This window comes from Macrosteles quadrilineatus, unplaced genomic scaffold (genome assembly GCF_028750875.1).
Source record: "Macrosteles quadrilineatus isolate MER2022 unplaced genomic scaffold, UCM_ALF_1.0 Scaffold_36__1_contigs__length_1205136, whole genome shotgun sequence".
Classification (NCBI taxonomy): domain Eukaryota; kingdom Metazoa; phylum Arthropoda; class Insecta; order Hemiptera; family Cicadellidae; genus Macrosteles; species Macrosteles quadrilineatus.
Genome location: NW_026542629.1, coordinates 742,392 through 762,174, shown reverse-complemented (window position 1 = coordinate 762,174; position 19,783 = coordinate 742,392). Strand labels below are relative to the sequence as shown.

General features: G+C 34.3%; 3 protein-coding genes across 3 annotated transcripts; 1 reads left to right on the top strand and 2 right to left on the bottom strand.

Moving 5' to 3' along the window:
* Positions 1-9,194: 9,194 nt before the first annotated feature.
* On the bottom strand, positions 9,195-10,085 carry LOC129005830 (uncharacterized protein K02A2.6-like). The gene has a single exon (XM_054434843.1). It carries the CDS (start codon positions 10,083-10,085, stop codon positions 9,195-9,197), a length of 891 nt encoding a protein of 296 aa, XP_054290818.1.
* Positions 10,086-12,611: 2,526 nt separating this feature from the next.
* LOC129005829 (uncharacterized) lies at positions 12,612-13,862 on the top strand. The gene is made up of 3 exons (XM_054434842.1): positions 12,612-12,883; positions 13,187-13,383; positions 13,852-13,862. Exons 1-3 carry the CDS (start codon positions 12,612-12,614, stop codon positions 13,860-13,862), a joined length of 480 nt encoding a protein of 159 aa, XP_054290817.1.
* Positions 13,863-15,699: 1,837 nt separating this feature from the next.
* LOC129005828 (uncharacterized protein K02A2.6-like) lies at positions 15,700-16,926 on the bottom strand. The gene has a single exon (XM_054434841.1). The coding sequence runs from the start codon at positions 16,924-16,926 to the stop codon at positions 15,700-15,702; it is 1,227 nt and encodes a 408-aa protein (XP_054290816.1).
* Between the last annotated feature and the right edge of the window lie 2,857 nt (positions 16,927-19,783).

Here is a 19,783-nt window from a genome sequence, read left to right as displayed (position 1 = left end):
TAATAATTCTTATGTAATAATAATTACTTCAGCAACTTTGTTAATACATCTCTATTTTGGACCACCCCCATGAAAAACAAACTAGCGTAAAATAAAACACAACAACCTGCCTCCACGATTTCACTGCAAAACCTTCAATACAAATCGACGAAATAACTTTTTATTGTTAACTCATTGGATTTAAAATGTGCATCTGGTAAAAAAAATAGGTTGCCACTTAGCATTAGCCTACTAGGTGGTTTTCGTGTAAATAATTGTCAGAATTTGTGTTTATGTAGGTATGTAAATGTTTGTGTTGTAATGTTCTACAGCTCTCAAAGATGTTTACTTATTTGTCTATAAAGAAGCTGAGTGTTATAGTGTTTGCATTGAACTGTGAAGGTCGCTGTTTCGATTCCAAGCGAGATCTGCAGACGTGATTCCATTTGTCATTAGCTGACAAGTAATGAGGACATCTAACAAAAGGTCGTCGTTTTTTAGTTACAAAACCAGGGTTAGTACCATTCCACGAAAAACTCAATAAATGCCAATTCGTAGACAAAATAAACATCTAAGCCATCTGTTCTGAATAAAGATACAGGTTTAACCGAATTCATACTTGATTACCGTGCGCAGGACGGGACAAACAGATATTTCTTATTTTGAAAATTGTACTCTTTATCTTAAAGTCAGCAGACGACAAGAAAATGAACATTGTCGAGAAATAAGAGGTTAAATGTAAGCCTGGACTTTAATGAAGGCCTGGAAAAACAATGATCTTTTGTTTCTTTCACGTTTAAGCGTTGGGGATGGCTTTGTTAAGGTCTTTTATTGTTTAAAAGTTCCTATAAGAAATTGTTTTCGTTGTTATGTAGATACTGTACTAGGAAATCGACACTATTGCCCTCCACTACTAAATTTGCTTAGTTTGGTGAAATATAACTACTCTAAATACACATCTCTTTTATCTTTAGCTGTTCTAATGGCAATAGGGGTTTAGTGATGGGGAGTGAGCTGTTGTAGTGGTAGAGCGTCGGAGGTCCCGGGTTCATGTCCCGCCAAAGATCAATGGCAATACCAATATATGAACATTCCGTGACCCTCCAGGCCTAGACTGAAGTAATGTGTACAACGATTACTAGGCGACTTGGGGCGCAGAGTTGGGCTTAGAAAATTTAAAAAAGTTATTTAATGATATAAACATACGGCAAGATTACCTTTTGTAGTTGAGCCGAAAAAAATATTGATAGATAGATGCCAATTCAAGATCACAATTACGTAAAATTCATGACTAATTACATTTACGTTTGCATTTGTTACGTGCTGTTATACAGTATATAGTTTACAATAAAATTGTTAATACTGTTGTTAAATGATACATCTACTGGTGCTTAATAAATATAATTGTTAATAAGTAGGAATACATTCATATAGTTCAAAATATGTTTTAAAAGGAATTTAAACTGTAATTTGCATATTCTTTCGAGATGGTCAGAAACATTTGACCAGATGTGATTCATTATATTCTCCTTGTTGTCATAACCCTCCCCCTCTACCCACTACACCCTAGTAGGTGAAAGTGATCCCATTTAACTTGTCACCTTGCCACACACTACAAAGCCTATCTCATTTATCACACACTTAATGGTGTTGCACGTTATTTCAGATAACAAATGACCGCAAGTCTACAAATACAACAATTTACACTTGAAGGCAATAATTCAAATTAATTAATTGTTACCAACATACGTTCGGCATATTTGCGTTCAGTTCATTTACGTAAGTTTTATTTAGCACGACTTTAAAAGAATTTTCTCAATGTTTTATAAAATAAAAACGTTATAAATAGTCCTTAGGAATGTAAAAATAAAAATGGTATTCACTATTATTTTATATACATATTACAGTAAGGGTGGAAATAACATTTTATATTTGAATCTGATCTGTTGATTCAGATAAAGTTAATTATAAATATATTACAGTATTGAGTTTAGCACATGTCATGAATATTTTTATTTTTATATGCAATTCAAAATTAAACTGTAGAAGCTTTTATTCACTATAAACGGAATTGGCATATGTATTATTAAATAAGGCTATGTTATACCTTATTGTAAACTATCTACAAATAACATATTATTCATGAAAGTAGGAACGTTAAATTTATAATAATTTTGCTGTGTCATCTTATTAATATTTTTTTTTAAGCATTCTTTCCCAAAAACAAAATATTTAATTTTTGTAGAAAATCTTTTAAGAATCAAAATCTGCAGACGTATACTGCAAATAAATTATTATTAAAATATCGAGATACTTGGTACTCCGAAGTGATATACACCATCACAATACTAGAGGGAAGGACGACTTGAATGGTCCTATGTTAGATTGAGGAAGGTCCGATCCAGGAACTTTATCCAACGATATAAGGGTTTTTTAACAAACTTCCTTGTACAGCTCAGAACCTGCAAGAAGCTAAGTTCAAAAAGGGGATTGAATCTCTTCTTTTGGCTAATCCAATTTACTTCTTCCAAGAGTTGTTTTTTTTGTTTTTTTTTATTTCACCTGTCCAAGTAAGCAAGTTATTTTAGTCAATGTGTACCCAGTGTGATGATTATTAATTTTCTTTCTGTATGGTGTGTTGCAGACTTAGACAAGTTAATCGACTTTTCCTTGTACATATTGTATGCTTACAGTAAATAAATCAATCCCATTCTCTCATTCCGGGAACCCGATCAAAGCTTTCAAAGAGGTAATTGCATTTTGGCAAAAATATATATCATGTTGACTTGTCTGAAATAATTGCATTTGATTATTAACTTTGTCAGTTTATCGACATTTTATAAGACAAATAGTTATTATATATTTGGATAAATAAAGTGGCTAAATATCCATATCATTAACATCCCAATGCTACTGATCCCGTCCCTCTCTTGGACCTTTGATCAGGCCTTTCATCTTGATCTATTACCTCCAATGTTCAGACAATCAAACTGTAACCTCCCAACTCTACCACAGTGTATTGCAGCCCATATACACACTGGTTAATAGCTACAATGTCCGGATGTCTGTCCAGATTTAGTAAATTAAACTGAAAAAAAAACCATCAATCTCGTACTCTACTATTCCAAAGAAGTAAATTATAAATGGATAATTTCAATACTACAGAGTGTGTCAACAAATCCAATCTATTTTCTGCAGCACACTAGCTGAACAGTGCGCTGTGGAACATATAATAATTTGTAATGTTAATTTTGCACTCTTATTGTCATATCGTAACTGTGTTAATCTTTCTACACTTTGTAATAAGTTATCATAACGGATAAGGCAAGCAAACATAACACCTCTGATTTACAGAACACCAAGCCCAGAGTTTTACCTTCTCATCCAAGTTTTAAAGTGAAATTAACGTCTGAATCGTTTCTCCAATCTCCAGCGGCCCACTTAGTCCGTTGAAAGTTTTCTACTTTTAAATTAACGAATTAAAATTTCTTGTAGACCATTTAAAGAAGTTTAATATTGGACGTGTTTTTCTCTTAACAAATATTCATTTTATGCCATGACCTTCACCTAAATAGTATGTTATCGGAGGCCAAGATTTCATTTCCCTGTCCTTATAATGTAGCCTCTTAGTAAAGACGGATACATTAGTGAGTTGCGTTGTTTACAAATTTCAAATATGAAACCTAGACAACGCCTCGTTAATATTGTAAAGGCTCTTTTCCGTTTCATTAATTACTAAGATATTCGGACTCCCTTCATATCATCAAACAAATGCAATGACTTTTCCCCCAAAAAAAAAATCTTTGTACAACTAAATCTAGAGCTCTACTGAACCGATTTAATTAATTAATGGGTCGTTGGAAATCTTAATTCGTGTAGATTTGCAAATAATTATGAAAGTTTATTTTTGTTATGATTTATGGTGACAATTAATACAACTTTTTTTCCATAAGAAATACATTGGAAACGGTGTTTTTCACACTTTTTATTTGGGTGCAACTTTTGGCTGCCTTTTTTTGAGTATTTCTAAGAAGTGCGTGGTATCAATTTATAGGAAATTTCATTTTCTTTTAGAATATCACCATCCACTTAGGTCGATTTCCTCACCATTTAAAAGTTATTTTCAAAAAAGCTAAGCAACCTCCGAATTTATAGTAGCCTAATGAGAAAATATTGAATTAGGTATTGTTTTTTAAACCCTGTACAACTATATCTAGACTTCTACTAGACCAATTTTGTTAATTAATGGGCCATTGGAAAGCCTAATTCATTTAAATTTGCAAATAATTATAAAGTGTGATTTTATTAAATACTTGTGGTAAAAAAGTAAAAATAACAAAATTACATTAAACACTGCTTTGTTTCAAGTTTCTGTTTTCAAGTTTCTATTTGTAGCCAGCTTTTGGCTGCCTTTAGTATTTTCAAGAAATGCATATTCTCTTTCAGAATATCACATCCACTTTGGTCGATTTCCCCCCAGTTTAAATTGTATTGGCAATAAGTGACCTCCTAATGTATAGTGGTGAGAAAATACTGAATTAGATATATTTTTGTTACACTTTGCACAACTAAATCTAGACTTCTACCGGACGGATTTTGTTACTTAATGGGTCGTTGGAAAGCCTAATTTGTGTAGATTTGCAAATAATTAAAAACAATTTTTTTATTACATATTTGAGGTGAAAAAAATAAAAGAAAACAATAATACATTTAAAACACCTTTTTTCCAAGTTTATATTTCCAAGTTTATATTTGTAGCCAACTTTAGGCTGCCTTTATTGAGTATTTTCAAGAAATACGTAATAGTAATTTGTATGATATTGTATTCTCTTTTAGAATATTACCCTCCACCTTGGTCGATTTCCTCACCATTTCAAAGTTATTTGCAAAAACGTTAGGCAACCTCCCAATTAATAGTGGTGAGAAAATACTGAATTAAAGATGTTGTTGTTAAACTTTGTACAATTAAATCTACGCTTCTAATGAACCGATTTTATTAATTGGTGGGTCATTGGAAAGTCTAATTTGTGTAGATTTGCAAATAGTTTTGAAAGTTAGATTTTTTTAAAGATTTACTAGGTGAAACCCGTCAAAGTCGACAGTTAGGCCTACTGTTGAGGTTGCAAGCAAGATCGTTTGACTATAAATCGATGATAAATAACTCTATTTTTTTGTTGGGTTGTTCGTGATTTAGCAGTGTGCTTTAGGTACGTCCGATCTTAATAATCAATAATTCAAATGGAAGCTGGTATTTCACTTAATGTTCTTAGGTAAAAAAATTGAATAACGTAATTAGAATTGAATAAATATATCTAAAACTAAATTCCATGTCCAAGATATAATCAAATTTATGTTTTCTGATTGAGCGATACAGTATCTTGAACATAACTGATTAAAACTATCAATAGGTATCTCAAAATTTGTGTTCATTTAATGAAACCCTTTATTTCTATATGTATTGCAGATACGATTATAATTATTATTGTTGATTCGTGATTCAGCAGTGTGCTTTGGGTAGTCCGATCTTAATAATCAATAGCTCAAATGAAAGCTGGTATTTCACTAAAGGTTTTCAGACCGAAAAATATAGGTTAATGTAATTAGAACTGCTGGAATACATGTTTAGGCCCTAATTTAAAAAAAATTGAAAAAATAAAATTTATATTTTTTCGTCGAGTAATACTCGTACATTAGATAAATTAATGATGATGCTTGATGACAAATATGTGCTTGCATAGCTTTATTTTAAGACCAAAATTATGAAAATCGGTAGAATTATTGATAGGGTAGAAGAGCCAAACGAACTCGAAAAAAAAACAATTAACTCCCATAAGAAATGTACAAGGAGGCAGTTTGTGCATAACTCGAAAAATATGTCAAAATGAATGCCGATGCTTGTTGGCAAATCTGTGGTACGTCCATATCTTTAGTTTAAGGCAAAAACTATGAAAATCGGTCGGGTAGAAAAGCTACTCGGAAAAGAAAAACCAATAATTTTTATAGATGGCAATCATTGGTTTACCAGTATGCATAATCTAATCATACGAAAAATGTGTTAATAATTTAACAGCTTATTGTTATACTGTTATTTAATAGATACTAGTGCACCTGTTGCTCGAATTCGAGCAATTGCAAAGTATTATGGGCGTTATTTCAAAACGAATAACATTCATAATTTCCGATGACTTAAAAAGAGTCAACTCAAAGATAATGTAATCAATCACTCGACTCCAGTTATCGAAACTGAAAACGAACGCTCTTGCGTGTATCATTGTGTTTACTATGAACAGCTGTAATTATTCGTCCGTTTAAGTAAACAAAATCTTTTATCCATAAGAAATACATTGGGATTTTGATGGCCTGTGGGGCAAAGCCCGAGGACTTTTGTTACAGGAATTGGTGAACACAAAAAAATACGTTTTTGACACATCGTTTGTAAAAATCTGTCCATTATTAACGGAGGACTAGTGTTTCGTAGAAATCGCCTTCACGTATTATAAGGATTTCTTTGATTAAATGTTGTTGTTAACAATTTGCATTTGTGTTTAAAGTGTGTTCCTTATGTTAAGTGTGTGATTCTAATGTTATGTACTTAATCTGTACCATTAATATTAGTGAGTAAAGTGGCGTATGGATTTCATAACCATTATTTTAATAGACACCGTTCGTTGTATTTAACCACAACGGGCTCTGTGGCTAGTTTACTATAATTTTACACTCGTATTTCCTATCTATAAATTAGTTGCCTTCTTAATACTAAAACAATAAACAATACGGTTTATAGGTTATTTATACAAATACAAAACAAGACACTGATTTCGAAGATAAACTCGCCATGGTTAGGATAATAAATGCTATAGAGATATTTTCAATTGTTGGTAAATAATGGTTTCTTTTTGTTGTTGTGGTGTTTTCAGAGGCTAAAACGTGTATGGGAACCTTAAAACACGATCCGTTTGAGTTCATATACGGACATTGTATGTATATTGCTAGGTATATGTTCGTTTTCACAATAGCTCAAGTAGAAATCATCTATTTTCGAAGAAATTTGGTACTGACCTGTTAACTTACATTTATTTGAACGAGTTCGCGAACTAGCATTTAATTATTGCTCGTTTAGAGGCGTCCAGCTCGAAAATGCATTTACGTTTGTTATTTAGTTTACTGGTCCTATGAGCAGTTTAACAGGGGAGGTGATATTTTATTTATCCAAATATTTTCAGGAATACCACTCTGAATGATCAAAAATTAGCTATAGCTATATAATATTGGGATAAGAGTGTTATGGGTAAAACGGTTTTCCCACTTTTGACCCCTAAAACTTGAAGTTTTGCAATTTTTTCCTAATAATTTTGTAGAACTTAGGGAAACAGACGACTTTGTATATTGAAGCGTTGTTGTAGGTTACGGAGAAGATAAAAAAAAAAACTGTAAATTTTTTATGATTATTATTTCAATAAAACACACTTTTTACCATCCCAGGAGCAGCAACACTAAGTATGCACTTATTTAACTCAATGTTATTAGAATAAGTGATAAATCTGACAATTTCAAAATAATCTTAGTGAAAATCAAGCCAGGTAGATTGAAATTTCCTTAGCCTGCAGGTTTGCTACAGTGGAAGTATTTTTAAGAATACGGCAGTTATTTGCGAATGTAGCCTAAAAAAATAGATAAATTTAAATCTTATTAAGTTTAATTACGATCAATTTTCCCCGTAAAATATATCCTTGATAATTTTATGCTCGAATTTAGGTACGTCAAGAGATTGGCTTAGAAAAAAATTAATTATTCATAAGTGTATATTTATTTTGACTTTTTTCTTAATATCTTCATTCAGAGAAAAATAATGTACTAATTGGATATCCTGCGATTCACTTTACATAGTTTATTAGTATTGACAATTCAAATTAAATTTCCTTTCCTTGGATGGGTAAGGCAAAAAGATGCATTTTTAATTAAAACTACATTGAATAACGTACAAACTACATACCTACAATTTCAATTGACTTTTGCTTGCAATATAATTATAATTATTCCTCAGTTTTATTTCTCAAAATATATTGATAAATAAAAAATCGCTCTCACTGTTGAATTGTTAATTATACATATATACCTTAAATAACAAATGGAAATGCGTTTTTGAGCTTGGCGCCCCTAGAGGAGCAATAATTAAATAGCCAGTAGGAGGAACTTTGATTGTCTTTAAATTAAATAAACCGTCTACCTTCAAAACATCATCCGACTTTTCTTTGTGACAGTCGTTTATGTTTTTAATGTTATAAAAAAGGAATGATAAATTTTTCTCAGCTACATTTGAACAACAAAATAACTACTCGTGATATAAATTGTTTTGGTTAGAAATTTTTCGATTGGTACCAATATACCAATTGCAATGATGGTTGCAATTATTGGCTGCCATGATGTATTTACTTGTCCAGTTAACTTCAAAGGTAGTCAATATTAATATTAGCAATAATACTATGTATTGAGAGAACTTTTAAAATTGAAAGTTAGTACTTAGTACCCGCCTTTTTTGTCTCACCTTAACATAACCTCGGACACTGGGCTCTATCCCTGCATTTTTCCACACCAATTCAAACTATACCTAGAGGATGTTGCATTATAACTAAGATGAAATTCCATTGTTGATCGGAAAAGTTTAATCCCGGGACCTCAGTGGCCGAAGTCCCGTGCTCTACGGCTATAGCAGCTAGCTCCTTCTACAGATGTTGAAGTTAAAACAAACAGAGGACGAAGTCCTAAAACTGCCTCAGTCCAAGTAGGATTTCAGCTCTCTGGATTGGAACGTCACGAAGAACGAACGAACTAACACTAGGCAGTATAAACCAGACAGACAGTCAAGTATTCTTCTATAGTTTGACTTACTATAAAGAAAATAGTTCAAAGTGACATTCAATCCTATAGGCCGAGTAGGTTGAACATAACTCTTTTTTTTTTTAGTTAAAAAAAGTGATCATCCTGCATGATAATTGTTGTGACTTTGAATTAGAGTTCATAATAAACACACATTTGAAGAAACTCTTTTATTGAAAATTGTTATGATTAACTATAATAAAGTAAAATGTAAACATTGAAAAAACAATTATCATCTGTCTTGACCTTATTTGAATTATTAACTAAATCATATGAAGTCAAGATAGACTAAAAGATATGACAGTCTTCCCCACTAATTAAGAACAATCTTTTTTTAATCAAATCTGGTAGTCTCTAAATCTTGAGGGAATGTGACGCTTACGCTGTGGTCTGGCGTTGGTATTATCAGCTTGCTCACGATGTGGTATGACATTCTCAGCTTGAGCTCTTTCTGCTGGAGATTGTTCTTCTGGTTGCCTTGGTTCTGGAGCTGCAACTGGATCTGGATTCCTATGTATTTCTGGTCGTCTTGGAATTCTGGGAACATCAAACAACTGCATTGGTCCGAATGTAACATTTTTCGTTTTTGGACTCTGTACCAGCGTTGGGCGTAGTTGATTGATGTGCCTCTTCAGGATTCTATCAGATGAGTCGAGAACTACGAGATAGTGTCTTTTCCCAAGCCTCTTCTTTACTTGACCAAACTGCCATATGTTTTTATTATTGATGAAAAGTTTGACCTGTACCCTCTCCCCCACATATAGTGAACGTGCAGGTGAAGACTGTGTAGTTGAAGGTTGAGGTTTGTACGGGAAAATGGCATTTAGTCTTATCCTTATTTTTCTGTGCAGGTAGAGTTCCACCGGGGACTGACCACAAGCTAGCGGTGTTGCTCTGTACCTTTGTAAAATATTTTGAATTTTGGTTTGGATTGGAGTTTGGTCAGTTGAGACTGCTTTCAGGCGATTCTCTAGTGTTTGGATTGATCTCTCGGCTAAACCGTTTGTTGCCGGATGCCCTGGAGCGACGAATTTCTGGAAAATACCGTTTGTTTTGCAGTAATTTTGAAAAATATCACTTTTGAAAATGGTAGCATTATCTGAAACGAGTACTTGAGGATATCCATGACATGAGAAAATTCCTTCTAAAAGATTAATTGTGTTTGCACTAGTAGGTGAGTCTTTGATGATTTTCACCTCCGCCCATTTAGATTTTGCATCAACACACATGAGAAAATATGTATTATCAAGCGGTCCTGCATAGTCGATATGAACCCTTTCCCAATTCTCTTGTGGTGTATCCCAGGGATGTACTGGAACTTTGGGAGGGCTGTGACGTGTGAGAGCACATTTTTCACATCCTTTGACAATACGAGAGAGGGGATGACATGCTAGCTGACTGACACGCGTCAAATCGCTCCGTAATTAGTTACAATTTGTGCGGGTAATTTGTTAATGCTATATAGTGGATTGTGCATGTATATTAAGTAACTAACGTGGACTTCGTGTTAGTGTCTGATTCGCATGCTAAAATATTGTTTACCCGTACAAAATAGTTATTTGTAGCTGTAGTTACAGTTTGAGGTTAGGAGCGTCGTAACCGGTTGGTTGCAGAGCGTGGACGGTTGGTTCGACTGATAAGAAGACCAGCTGAAGGATCAACAATGCCTATTACTCGCAACAATAGTTCTTCAAGTCAACCTGACAGTTTAACAATGGACGATAAATTGAATCTATTGCTTGAAGAGGTACGTAAAATTAAATTAGGCAATGATGAGTGTCTGATCGAGATTACTACTGTGAAAGACGATATTAAACAGTTCAAGAAAGATATAAGCGATTCTCTCGATATGTGTTTTGGTAAAATAAAAGACTGTGAGGACTCTATTAATAAAAATTCAAATAATATTGTATCCTGCGAAGAGCTTATTGACGCTTTAAAAAGTGAAAATATATCGCTTAATAAATCAGTTAATGATTTAAAGAAAAGAGTTATCGCCAGTGAACAATATTCTAGGAGTAACTGTATTGAAATAAGTGGTGTGCCTGAGACAAAGAATGAGAACATTATTTCCGTGGTGAAGCAGGTTGCTAACGCGCTTAACTTCAAATTAGACGCAAGCATGATCGACGCCGCGCACAGACTGTCCAAGAATGACAAGAAGCCCGATCTCCCGCGTGGTATCATAGTGAAGTTCTGTCGTCGCTTTGACATGGAGGAGATGCGTAAGCGGACCAGGGTGAAGAAATCTATCGCAGCGACGGAGCTCGGATATCACAGCGAGGGGACAATCTACATCAGCTTATCGCTCGGCAGAGAGACGCGTCAGCTCTGGAGCGATGTGAGGAACTTTAAAGCGGACCATGACTTCAAGTACGCCTGGATCACGAGTGCCGGGAAGATCTTTCTGCGGAAAACAGATAAAGACAATGCCATCCACATCACGGAGAAAGCAGATCTGGAGCAACTCAAGTGAATATGCATGTATGTTTACCCCTAATTGCACGTTTTAGCATGTTGTCGTTACTATATTTATTTAATATTTTTACTTATTTATTTTCAACTATTATATTAATATTTCATCCTACGTCTTATATTAAGTAATGACTAGTCAAATAAGTATTTATTATCAAAACGTAAGGGGTTTAAGATCTAAAGTTGCTACGTTTAGATTAGGCATGTTTGCCAATAATTGGGATGTGGTAGCATTGACTGAAACATGGTTGAATGAGTCTGTAAAAAGCGCAGAGTTGTTTCCGCCCGGATACCAGGTGTTTCGACGGGATAGATGTGAACAGCGTACAGGGTTATCTAGAGGTGGAGGGGTATTGATAGCTGTTGCATCTAATATTAAAGTGACAAGATTGTCTGATTTGGAAAATGAGGGAGAAAATGTATCAGTATTGCTTGAATTCCGTAACAAAAAACGTTTAATTATTTCTAATGTTTATTTTCAACCAAATTCTCCTTTGCATGTTTATTTAAATTATTACGAACAATTTTACAGCTATAACTTTAGTAATGAAAATATTTTGTTGTTGGGGGATTACAATCTTCAAATTAGTGGTAATAGTTGTGATTTAGCCTTGGGAAATGATGCATGCAAACAGCTATTATTTTTTTGTAGTATTCTAAATCTCAGTCTTAAAAATGATGTTAGAAATGAAAGTGGTAAAACTTTAGATTTAGTGTTGTCAGACATAGATAGTATAGATGTGACTGTTGATAACTGTCCCCTTGTAAATATTGATAAGCACCACCCACCTTTAGTTATCAGTTTTGATTGTAAGGGTATTCATCACGATCTAGAACCTAATCAAAATGGTTATTTCTATAATTTTAAAAAGGCCGATTTTTTAAGTTTGTACAATGAAATAAAAAAAATAAACTGGACTGAAACTAGACTTATTGAGGATGTTAATTTATCTGTTGATTTTTTTTATACTAAATTATATAATGTATTTGATAAGTCTGTTCCAAAAGCTAAACAATCAATTTCAAAGTATCCTGTTTGGTTTAATCACAACATAATATCCTTGATCAAAAGAAAAGAAAGGCTAAGGAGAAAGCTAAATAAGTATAACATGATTGAAACATTAAATGAATACAAACTGGTGAGAAGTACTATTAAAGTAAATATTAAATCAGCCTATAAAGAATACATTTCAAATTTAGAAAACAATGTGTTGAGCAATCCTCAGACATTTTGGAGTGTGGTAAAACGTCTTAGAGTTAATGATAACAATCCAACTGTTATGAAATTGGACGATAGAGTTGTGGAGGGTGGGAGGGCCATAGCGGACGAGTTTGCTACTTACTTTAAGTCTGTGTACGAGCCTTGTCAGCTGGGCAGCGACGACCTGTGTCGGCGTGCGCTCCACTCACCGACCCTGCCTGGCGTCCCGTGCCTCAATGTCTCCTGTGTCTCGTATCATGATGTCCTCTCTGCACTCAAAAACCTCAAACCTAAAAGATCTCTTGGTCCAGATGGAATACCGCCATATATTCTAAAAGCCTGTGCAGATTTGTTTGTTGAACCGCTTCTAGCTATTTTTAATCTCGCGATCACCAGCAATGTTTTCCCAACGAAATGGAAGCAAGCTAAAATAATTCCCATTTTCAAAAAGGGCCGAAGAGACATCATAAAGAATTATCGTCCAATATCAATTTTGCCTGCTCCTGTTAAAGTATTTGAATCAATTCTTCATCATAAAGTGTTCAGCCATGTCAGTAAATTTCTATCTTCAAAACAGCACGGATTTTTCCCCAGCAGATCCATTAATTCAAATCTGTTAAATTTTTCTGAGTTTTGTATTCCTGTTATTGATAGTGGTAATCAAGTTGATGTTATCTACACCGACTTCGAGAAGGCCTTCGACAAAGTTGATCATCTGGCTTTGCTTTCGAGATTGAACTACTTCGGTTTTTCTGAAGGACTCTTAAAATTCTTCTGTTCATATCTCAGGGGTCGAAAACAATTTGTATCTTTTGAGGGACACCTATCAGAACAATTTGATGTAGACTCAGGTGTGCCCCAGGGCTCAAATTTGGGACCTTTGCTATTTATTTTGTACATTGATAGCTTAAAAGATTTGATAATAAACTGCGAGTTTCTTCTATATGCTGACGATCTCAAAATATTCACTATTGTCAACAACCAACAAGATTGTGTTATGCTACAAGATGTGATATCGATCGATTGTTTCTTTGGAGTCGTGACAATCTAAAATTTCATGTGGATAAATGTTCTGTTGTAACATATTCAAAGAAAACACCTAGTAACCTCATCATGCATAATTATAATATTGGTGGTAGTCTTCTTTCAAGGAAAACTTCAATTAAAGACTTGGGTGTGATATTTGATTCCAGATTTACATATAATGATCATGTGATTTCCATTTGTAAGACTGCCTTCTCAATTGTTGGTCTTATCAGGTTGGGCAACATTTTTACTAATCAGAGAAGTATTAAACTGTTATATTGTTCACTGGTCAGATCAAGATTAGAATATGCTTCTGTGGTATGGTATCCTAGTGTGAACTATTTATCCGATCTCATAGAGGATGTCCAAAGAAGGTCCTTGAGATTTCTTTATTACAAAACATTTGGTCACTATACGACGCTGGTCCCATACTCAGAACTTCTCACACTGTTTGAAATCGATCAGTTGAGTACTAGGCGAAAAGTGTCAATGATGTTGTATCTGAGGCGGTTGGTGTGTGGTGAGCTCGACGACGCAGCGCTGCTGTCCCGTGTGCGGTTCACGTTGCCCAGACACAATTCACGTTCGCGTTTGCTCTTCTCCCCCCACTTCTCTAGAACGAACCTTGGAATGTGTTCGCCGCTCAACTCAATGGTTAGGCTGTTTAACACAATTAATAACGACCAAATAGACATATTTTTTAACTGTCACAGTACGTTCAGGAAATACGTTTTTAGATATTTAAATACTACCAAATAATTATTGTTATTAAATTAATTACTCTGTTCAGACTTTGTTGTTGTATTTTATTTATTTAATTTGTTATTGTTGTTATAGATATTTAAATAAATGCCAATGTTATTTTTTAAGATATTTATTTGTACGTTATTTATTGATATTAGTTCGTTTTTGTCATATATTGTATTGTTGTGAGTGATTACACTAAAAATTATAATTTATTCAGCAAGATGAACTTTTACCATATTTATTATTTATAATGCATGTCAAGATTTTGTTGTTAGAATATTAATGCTACAATGTAACTGGGTTTATCCTGTTTTGCAGCATTGTAATAAAAGAAATAAATAAATACGTTCTATTTCTTTGTCGATACTGGGCCAGTAGACGTAGCGGCGGGCCAGCTGTTTCATTTTTGTTATACCTAGGTGGGTATAATGAAGTTCATTTAAGATTGATGGTCGTAAGCTTCTTGGAATAATTACACGATCTTGGCGAAATAAAATCCCGTCAACCAATGTATATTCTGTTTCATCAGACTTGTTTTTTAGATCTTTTACAATTCTTGATAAGTCTGGATCCTTTTCTGTTTCACTCCTTATTGTTGAAGCGGTTATGTGTTCATCTGACATCTCGAAAATCATTTGTTCGTATACTTGGTTGACTTCATTGGCAATGATTTCATCAACAGTCGAATTTACTTGCTGAAGTGGAGCTCTTGAGAGGCAGTCAACATTTTCATTTTCCTTGCCAGGTTTGAATTTTAATGTGTAGTTGAACCCGGATAAGTAAGATGCATATCGGAGTAAACGTCCTGATGTCATTTGAGGGAGTGCTTTGTTGTGCTGGAAAATCCGTGAAATGGGTGCATTGTCAGTTACTAGTGTGAAGTGAGTCCCAAAAAGGTAATAGTAGAAATGTGACACGCCAAAAATAATAGCGAGGCTTTCACGGTCTAATTGACTGTAATTTCTTTCAGAAACTGTAAGAGAACGAGAAGCATATGCAATGGGCTTTTCTTCTCCTTCTGTGACATGACTAAGCACGGCTGCAAGTCCTGTAGGGCTGGCGTCTGTAGTTAGTACTAGAGGGAGAGCCGGATCGAAAGGTACGAGAACTCGATCACTGCAGAGCTCTGATTTGATTTTTAAAAATGCTGCTTCACTGGATGAATTCCATTCCCATTTCATATTTTTCTGTAACAGACGTCGCAGAGGATATGTGATAGTTGAAGCATCAGGGATGAAACGTGAGTAGTACGACACAAGTCCGAGTAGACGTTTGACCTCTTCAGTATTGGACGGGCGAGGCATCTGTTGGACTGCTTGAATTTTCGTTGGAGATTTACTAATTTTGTTGAACTCTACGACTCGTCCTAAATACTCAATTTTTTCTTGAAAAAATTAGCATTTGTTTCTGTTGACATGTAAATTGTAATCAGAGAGTCTCTGTAGACAGGCTTGTAAATTTTCACTGCATTCTTCAATGGTCGAACCATGCACAATAATGTCATCAAAATACGCTTCTGTCTTACGTAACCCCTTTAAGATCTGAGAGAGTATGCGGTTGAATTCTGATGGTGCAGTTTTGATGCCAAAACTGAGTCTATGTACTCTATAAGTACCTCTGTGAGTCGTCATTGTCTGTATCATGCTAGATTCTTCATCCACCTGGAGATGTAAATAGGCTTTGTAGAGGTCAAGTTTGCAAAAGTATTTTGAATTGCGCAAACTGTCAATAACATCATCAATACGCCTTATAGGATGATTTGCTTGAATTAGACGCTCGTTGACACCGCATTTGTAATCGACGCAGAGGCGGACACCACCGTCTGGTTTAGGAATGACAACCAGTGGCGATCCCCAATCGCTGGCCTCCACGGGTGAAATGATCCCTTCATTTTCCAGTGTGTCCAATTCCTTGTTCACTCGGTCGGTTAAAGCATGTGGGACATTTCGTTCCTTAACAAAAATAGGTTTTGCACCATTTCGAAGCTGTAATGACACTTTGAAGTCTGGAACGCATCCAATTTTCTCTTCAAAAATGTTGGAAAAAGACTGAAAGATTTCTTCAGGAGACTGGATTCTTTTGATTTGGGAAATTTGAGTGCTTTGATTTGTGTCTTCATTCAATTTGTTCAGTTCGATTCCTAGGGCTCTTATCCATTGACGTCCCAAGAGTGCTTCGTGTCCTGTTGGAACAATGTGGAGTTCCTCTTTGACGCAACGTCCACAGTAAGTAACATTTATTTTCACTTTCCCTTCAGGTTTGATAATATTACGTGAGTAAGTTCTGAAAGCAATGTTAGTTGTTTCCAATGGAATGTCCAATTTGAGTTTGTCAAAATCATTTTTAGCTAGAAGTGAGAATTTTGCTCCTGTGTCTACTTCGAATTGTTGTGGTTTACCATTGAGATTAACTGTGATCATGTATTTGTCTGAATCGTTATTTACTTCAAACAGATCTAGTAACTTTGGGCTTGAATTGACATTAGTTACTTTATTTAGTCCGTAATCAGAAAATTTCGATGTAGACTCTGTAGGAGAACAGCACTGGATGTACTGGGTGGCCCATAAGTCAGTTGACAAATTTTCATTTAATGAAATGATACACAACAAAATGGAATACATGTCTATTATTAATTCATAACTCAAAAACAACATTTACTGTCGAGATGGAGGTTGAACTTTCGGAAAACGTTCTACAAACAAATTGCACACATCACTATAACTATGGCCATGTTTCCACCATGTTTGCAAAACAAATACACGCTGTTCTGTTGTTAACTTTCTATTCATTGTTTATCGAATTACAATGAACACACTATCATGAATAACTATCAAACATAACCTCAAACTAAACAACAACAATTACTAAACACAACTCCTAACAGCTGTGGTATTACAGCTGTGTATGGTACCAACTGCTAAAATTTAAAAAAAAAAAATTGCAAGCGTCAACTGACTTATGGGCCACCCAGTAGTTGGCTGCACTGGGAGAATTGATTTTCTTCTGTTCTGCGATAAGGGTCGAAATGCACACTTTAGATATGTGTCCTTGCTTGTTACATTTGTTGCACTTGAGCTTAGATTTGTCGGTGCGGCACTCGGATGCTTGGTGATTGTCTTTTCCACACCTGAAGCAAAGATTACCAATTCCAAGAGATTTCAGATCTGGACGTTTTCGAGAGCGTGAGGAGTGACCCTGTTGCTGTCTGGAAGGTCGATTACCGGTTTGGAATTGAGATTTCCTTGCTTTATGTGAAACTTTATTCACATCGTCACATATATTGAAATTTGCATTACTTGAATGTGAACGTTTAGACAGTTCCCTGGATTCAATTTTTGATGCTTCGAGGGCGATTGCTCTGGTAAGGATTCCTTCAAAAGTAGTTTCAGTTGACTGTAGAATTTGTTCTCGTAGCCAGTCATCTCGCAAACCTCGAATAAACTGGGCTCTCAGGAAAACTTCGGCAATTGAAACTGTACCATATTGTACAATATTTCAATAAATTGCAAGTCGAGAGTAGCAAAACATGTAATGGCAAGGCAAGAATGGTTTCAGCCAATCAGATTTCATCTTTGGTAGAATGTTCTGGAAGCTGGTCTTCCTCGTATATATAAGCCCGGTGACCACGTGTCTCGGTCTTAGTTCGTTCTTGTTTCATCTGCAAGTAGTTAAAGTTTGAGTTGTGCCTTTTTATGTAGTGTGTTTGGTTAAACCCCGATTGGGTGAGTAAATTTAATTTTATTAAGTAGGACTAAATTAATCTTGCCATGCCAACCAAAACAATCATTTAAAGTAATAAAAAACCTTTTGTTAAAAATTGTAAAATGTTAAAGAACTTGCTCAAAAATAAAAGTTTAATTCTGATTAATTATGTATAGTAAATAAATGGTACTTACGTATTAAACGGAGGCCACATTTTGTCAGCGCGCTGCGGCGGTTATGTTAGGTTGGGTTATCGTAAATATTATGTGTGTAGGACTTTCCTCGCTTCGTTATGAATCGAACGATACCAGACGAGTTATACTTTCTATTATGATAACCCAACCTAACATAACCGCCGCAGCGCGCTGACAAAATGTGGCCTCCGTTTAATACGTAAGTACCAAATAAATTTGTCTTTAAAAGAATTTCTAAAAAGAAACTATTAAATTAAATATCTAGAGAATATTAAATCAATTGTTTGTTTTCAGGGTTTTTATTATTATACTTCTATTTTGATACCAATTTATGTATTTGGAAATGAGGATTTAATAAACCGAAGTATTATTCTATTTGAATGAAGAAGTTTTTATTTGATGAATCCTGAAGAAGAGTATTTTATTTTATTTTATCAATGTAAATTTAAGTTGTACTGCAAGTAGAAACAAGCGGTACAAAACTGTCTGGTCACATGAACACTTGACAGAAAATTCACACTCAGCAATGTCACGTTGTAGGGAAGCCACGAATTCTGTTATTGATTGGTGTTCTTTTTGAAATACATTTAGAAAATAGTGTTGAGATACTACAACGTTCTTTTTAGGAATCAATAACTGCTTGAATGCTGTGATAAGCTCATCATAGTTGAGACTTTTCAATTGTTTCTCGGGGCCTAGAAAAGAATTAAGATTGTTATAATGATCACTGCCGATAGAGATGCACAGTAGCTGTCCAATCTTAGTTGAGTCTGTTAGGCCTTTCATGGTGTAATAGTTTTCAAAACGTTCTAGGTAACATGTAAATTTTTCTTTCTTTGGATCATAGTTTTCAAAAGGAGCCACATTTGAGTAGTTGACCCGAGGTATCTCAGTCTGTTGATCATTCTGTTTTAAGACAGTTTCTAATACTTCTTTAATAAACTTGTTCTGGTTTTCTTGCTGTTGTCTTTGTTGTTCTTGAAAGATAGTAAGGAATTGATTGAACTGATCTGCATTCATTTTGAATACAAAATAATTTGAACACAAATTCTGAAAAATTTAGCAATCTTACATGTAATAATTCTGTTTTTCCTTCGTCGCCAAATAATTGTTGTGACTTTGAATTAGAGTTCATAATAAACACACATTTGAAGAAACTCTTTTATTGAAAATTGTTATGATTAACTATAATAAAGTAAAATGTAAACATTGAAAAAACAATTATCATCTGTCTTGACCTTATTTGAATTATTAACTAAATCATATGAAGTCAAGATAGACTAAAAGATATGACATTTACCTACTGGTAAGGAAAAACTCGAATTGTTTGCTTCAAATTAAATCATTGCCTTTGTTTTCACCAGAGAGTAATAATTTAATTGGCCATATCAACAACGGTCATTAGATATTATCAAACGTTTCTTATATTAACGAGCATTATATAAATGTAGTGTAGAACAATGAATCCAACGTATTTGGACAGTAAATTTCGATGGTAAAATGTTCTAAAAGTAAATTTAATGTAGAAGTTATAATAAGTGTGAAATATTCATAAAATATAAAACATATGGTGTCCCATTAT

Bases quoted from the DNA above. Each gene is read 5' to 3' on its own strand.
- LOC129005830 (XM_054434843.1), bottom strand. From the start codon at position 10,085: ATGTGTGTTGATGCAAAATCTAAATGGGCGGAGGTGAAAATCATCAAA.
- LOC129005829 (XM_054434842.1), top strand. From the start codon at position 12,612: ATGAAATTGGACGATAGAGTTGTGGAGGGTGGGAGGGCCATAGCGGAC. The intron at 12,884-13,186 runs GTTTGTTGAACC...TGTTATTGATAG, and splicing joins CTAAAAGCCTGTGCAGATTT to TGGTAATCAAGTTGATGTTA.
- LOC129005828 (XM_054434841.1), bottom strand. From the start codon at position 16,926: ATGTATTCCATTTTGTTGTGTATCATTTCATTAAATGAAAATTTGTCA.